This window comes from Stegastes partitus, unplaced genomic scaffold, assembly GCF_000690725.1.
Source record: "Stegastes partitus isolate 25-593 unplaced genomic scaffold, Stegastes_partitus-1.0.2 Scaffold1996, whole genome shotgun sequence".
Classification (NCBI taxonomy): Eukaryota; Metazoa; Chordata; class Actinopteri; family Pomacentridae; genus Stegastes; species Stegastes partitus.
In genome coordinates, this window is record NW_007579727.1 from 37,501 (window position 1) to 40,904 (window position 3,404).

A 3,404-nucleotide genomic window follows, 5' to 3' on the forward strand; every position below is an offset into this window, starting at 1 on the left:
CTGGTCACAGTCCTACCTGGTCCTGGTCACAGTCCTACCTGATCCTGGTCTGGTTGAGGGCCTCCATGCTGGCGTGCCGGTCGTCCACCTCTCTGACCAGCTGCAGGTTCCTCTGGTCGGCCAGCTCCAGGTCGGCCTTCACCTTGTCTCGCTCCCTGCAGGCCTGATCAGCCGCCTCCCTGAACACACAGTCAGATGAAGAAAAGCGTCAAAAATGACGCCAAATTACCCCAAAATTTCCAAAATAATTGAACAAACATTTATGAGTTTCCTGTGACACCTACTGCAGGTGCTGGACCTCGTTCTTGTAGGAGATGAGCGCCGCCTGGTGGATGCCGTTGCCGCTGACCAGCAGCTCGTTGTCCAGAGCCAGAGTCAGATCGGTCAGACTGAGACGCTCCTCCAGAGGAAAGTCCAGCGTCTGCAGGCAGAACACACACCTGCATTGATTCTCTTCAGCTCACGTCTATCCTGATGATAGCAACAGGTGAGAAACACCTGCAGCACACGCTGATTCTATGATCTGTTGAACACGAGATCACTTCTGGCTCTGGACTGAAGAAAATGACCGTATTACTACAATTAGTGCCTTAAATTCTCATTCATTGGTCTTTGTGGAAATACAGGACACTGACAACAGTTTTAATAATTCACACTTAATGTTTTTGCTCGGATAGGATGAGAGCGTCCTCTGCATCACCGTCTGTTCAAAATGACTCAGCATCTATCCAACGTGTGTCTACAGTTACTCAAAGCTTTTCTAATATGATGGAAAATATTACTCAGATTATGCCTAAAATGACTAAAATCTGCTTAAAATGACTGGAAATGTGTCCATAACGTCGATAGAATACTCAGTGAAAACATCTTGAGAAGGACTCAGTGTGTCTAAAGCAGGAAATGAATCTGTCCACACAGCAGGGGGCGCTGCAGGGCGACCTGGAGACCTGACAGTAATCACCATAATCAGTCTGTCGGGATTTAATTAAGGACCGGAGACTCAGCAGAACACATCAGGTCGGTCCGTATCGTGTGAAGCAGGAATGTGGCAGCAACATGAAGCAGAGGTTCTGAGGAGGAATGAGGAGGAGCAGCTCTGGTTTGGGAAAAGCCTCAGAGAAAACCACAGCCGGCTGATGACGGAGGTTTGGCTGCTCGCACAGAAGGAGGCTTGTCGTGTAAAACTCTAAATTATGGTGCATCCAAGAAAAGACCAGAAACAGAGAACAAAGAGGATCGAAGGTCAGAAATCTGCTTCATGTTGTGAGAAGCGTCCAGCGAGAGCCTCAGCCAGCCTCTGAGCAGCAGCAGGTCCACGGACCGGACGGACGACACCGAGCTGCTCCGTGAAACATCACTGACAGCAAACAGACTTTTTCCACAATGAAAAAGAAGCAAAAGCTAAAAAGCCAAGCAAAAGCATTTCAGAATTCAGAGGAAAATGTGAACCTCAGACTGCTGATGGATGTAAAGACCTGTTGTCTTCGAAGCAACGTCCAGAAATCTGCATCACTTCGTTCCACGTTTAACAAAGAAATCTGCTGAAAACAAACTGACTGGTCCAAACAGATTCTGCAAAAAAATAAATTCTGAGCTGTTCGGTGAAAGCCTGCCTGAGCTGTGAGCAGCAGCAACGTGACAACATTCAGTCTTCAGCTAAACTGCAGGCAGTGTGTCTACAGAAACGAGACCAGGACGGAACATCTACAGCTCCTGGAGCCTCCACTGGTGGTTCTCTAACCTTCACTTCATGTTTATCTTTCTGGTCTCATGGTTCCGAGTCCTGCTGACAGAGGACGTCTGAGTTCTGTCTCCTCCTTCATGTGGTTCTGGTTCCTCAGAGCTGTAGGACTTTAGTGAAACATGAACCTCAGTGAAGGAAGACGAGACAGGAGCTGCTCAGAGCTCAGAGAACTCAGCTGTTCTTTAAAGAAGCTTTTAGTTTCAGGGCAGGAACGGGTACGACTCTTAGGGTTAGCGTTACCATCAGGGTTTATGGGATGCGTATGAAGCATCCTGCAGTGTTAGGGTTAGCGTCAGGGTTAGCGTCAGGGTTTATGGGATGCGTATGAAGCCTCCTGCAGCGTCAGGGTTAGCGTCAGGGTTTATGGGATGCGTATGAAGCCTCTTGCAGCGTCAGGGTTAGCGTNGTATATTTACACACAGTCCTAAGTATAAGTACAAGTTGATAAATTCCACACTTTGCGTAGGAATGTTGGTACACACTGATGATAAATGAGGCCCCTGCACACCAGACTGACTCTGGCTGATCACATGAGAGCTCATTCAGTCAGAGCAGCCAATCAGCTCTCAGCTCCCAGTGGACGGAAACCAAGAGAGGTGGTGCCCCCTATTGTCAGAAACACATCACTGCACACTAACTAACACTGTCTTGACTCAAGTTGTGTAGCTGTTGTGTTACCAGAGTCAGAGTGCTGCTGTCTCCAGCTCAGCGTTGTGTCGTCGTCTCCTGCAGACCTTCGGTTCTTCCTCTGACTCTTCAGCAGCTCCAGCTCTGAGCTCAGCTCATCGTTTCTGTCCTGCAGCTCCTGAACGCAGCACAGACACACACTGTAACGACAAACACACAATCCTACGTGCAGACACACTGCAGGTCTCTGAGGACCAGCTGCTGATGTTGAACAGCGACATCAGCGACACACAGTCAGGTGACCACAGCTGCAGGTATCAGCTGAGGACACCTGAGTTTCAGCTGCGCTCACCTTGATCTTGTGTCCGAGCAGCATGAGGCATTCAGGTGCACAAACACAGACAGATATTACAACCTGCTCCACCTACACACACCTGAGGATGGCAGCTGTTGGTGCCACTCAGCAGACATGAAACCAACAGAACCTCCTGGTACAGCGCCGTGGCTCACTGACTGGAGCCTCGTGTCTGCTGCCCTGCTTCTATAAGCTTTACTAAACAAACCAGATGAACTGTGAGAGAGCAGCTGCTGTCTGAAGAAGATCACGGACGTACAGACAGCTGTCAGTGCTCACTGGTTCTGATCCAATCAGACAGATTCTGAATGGAGTTCTGAATGTCTGGAGGTTCTGGTGAATCACAGATGATGGTGTGATGAACAGCTCATCGCTCACCCTGCACTGCAGCTCGTACTCTTTGACGATCTCGGAGAACCGCTCCTCATGGCTCTGACCGGTGCCGGCCGGGTCCAAGCTGCCAAACTGTCAATCAAACAAAACTGCTGTTAATCAATGGATGGATGGATGGATGGACAGAAGCTGCAGCTGGTCTGAAGTGGACGCTGGTCGACAGCAGAACAGGAAAGACCAAGAAGTCAGAGAGGAAGGCCGTGAATCATTGATGAGCTCCGAGGAGGAGGAACGAGCCGACAGATCACATGACACACACACACACACACACACACACACACACAC

The 3,404-nt window shown here is 49.5% G+C and overlaps 1 protein-coding gene across 1 annotated transcript in view; it reads right to left on the bottom strand.

Annotated features, from left to right (window-relative positions):
• ninl (ninein-like) overlaps window positions 1-3,404 on the bottom strand; it is a 38,847-nt gene that overhangs the window by 15,556 nt on the left and 19,887 nt on the right. Inside the window, exons 12-13 of the mRNA XM_008303392.1 lie at window positions 3,105-3,191; window positions 2,423-2,549 (exon numbers count right to left, since the gene is read on the bottom strand). Of these exons, the coding sequence (XP_008301614.1) occupies window positions 2,423-2,549; window positions 3,105-3,191 (214 nt within the window). The remainder of the gene's footprint in view (window positions 1-2,422; window positions 2,550-3,104; window positions 3,192-3,404) is intronic.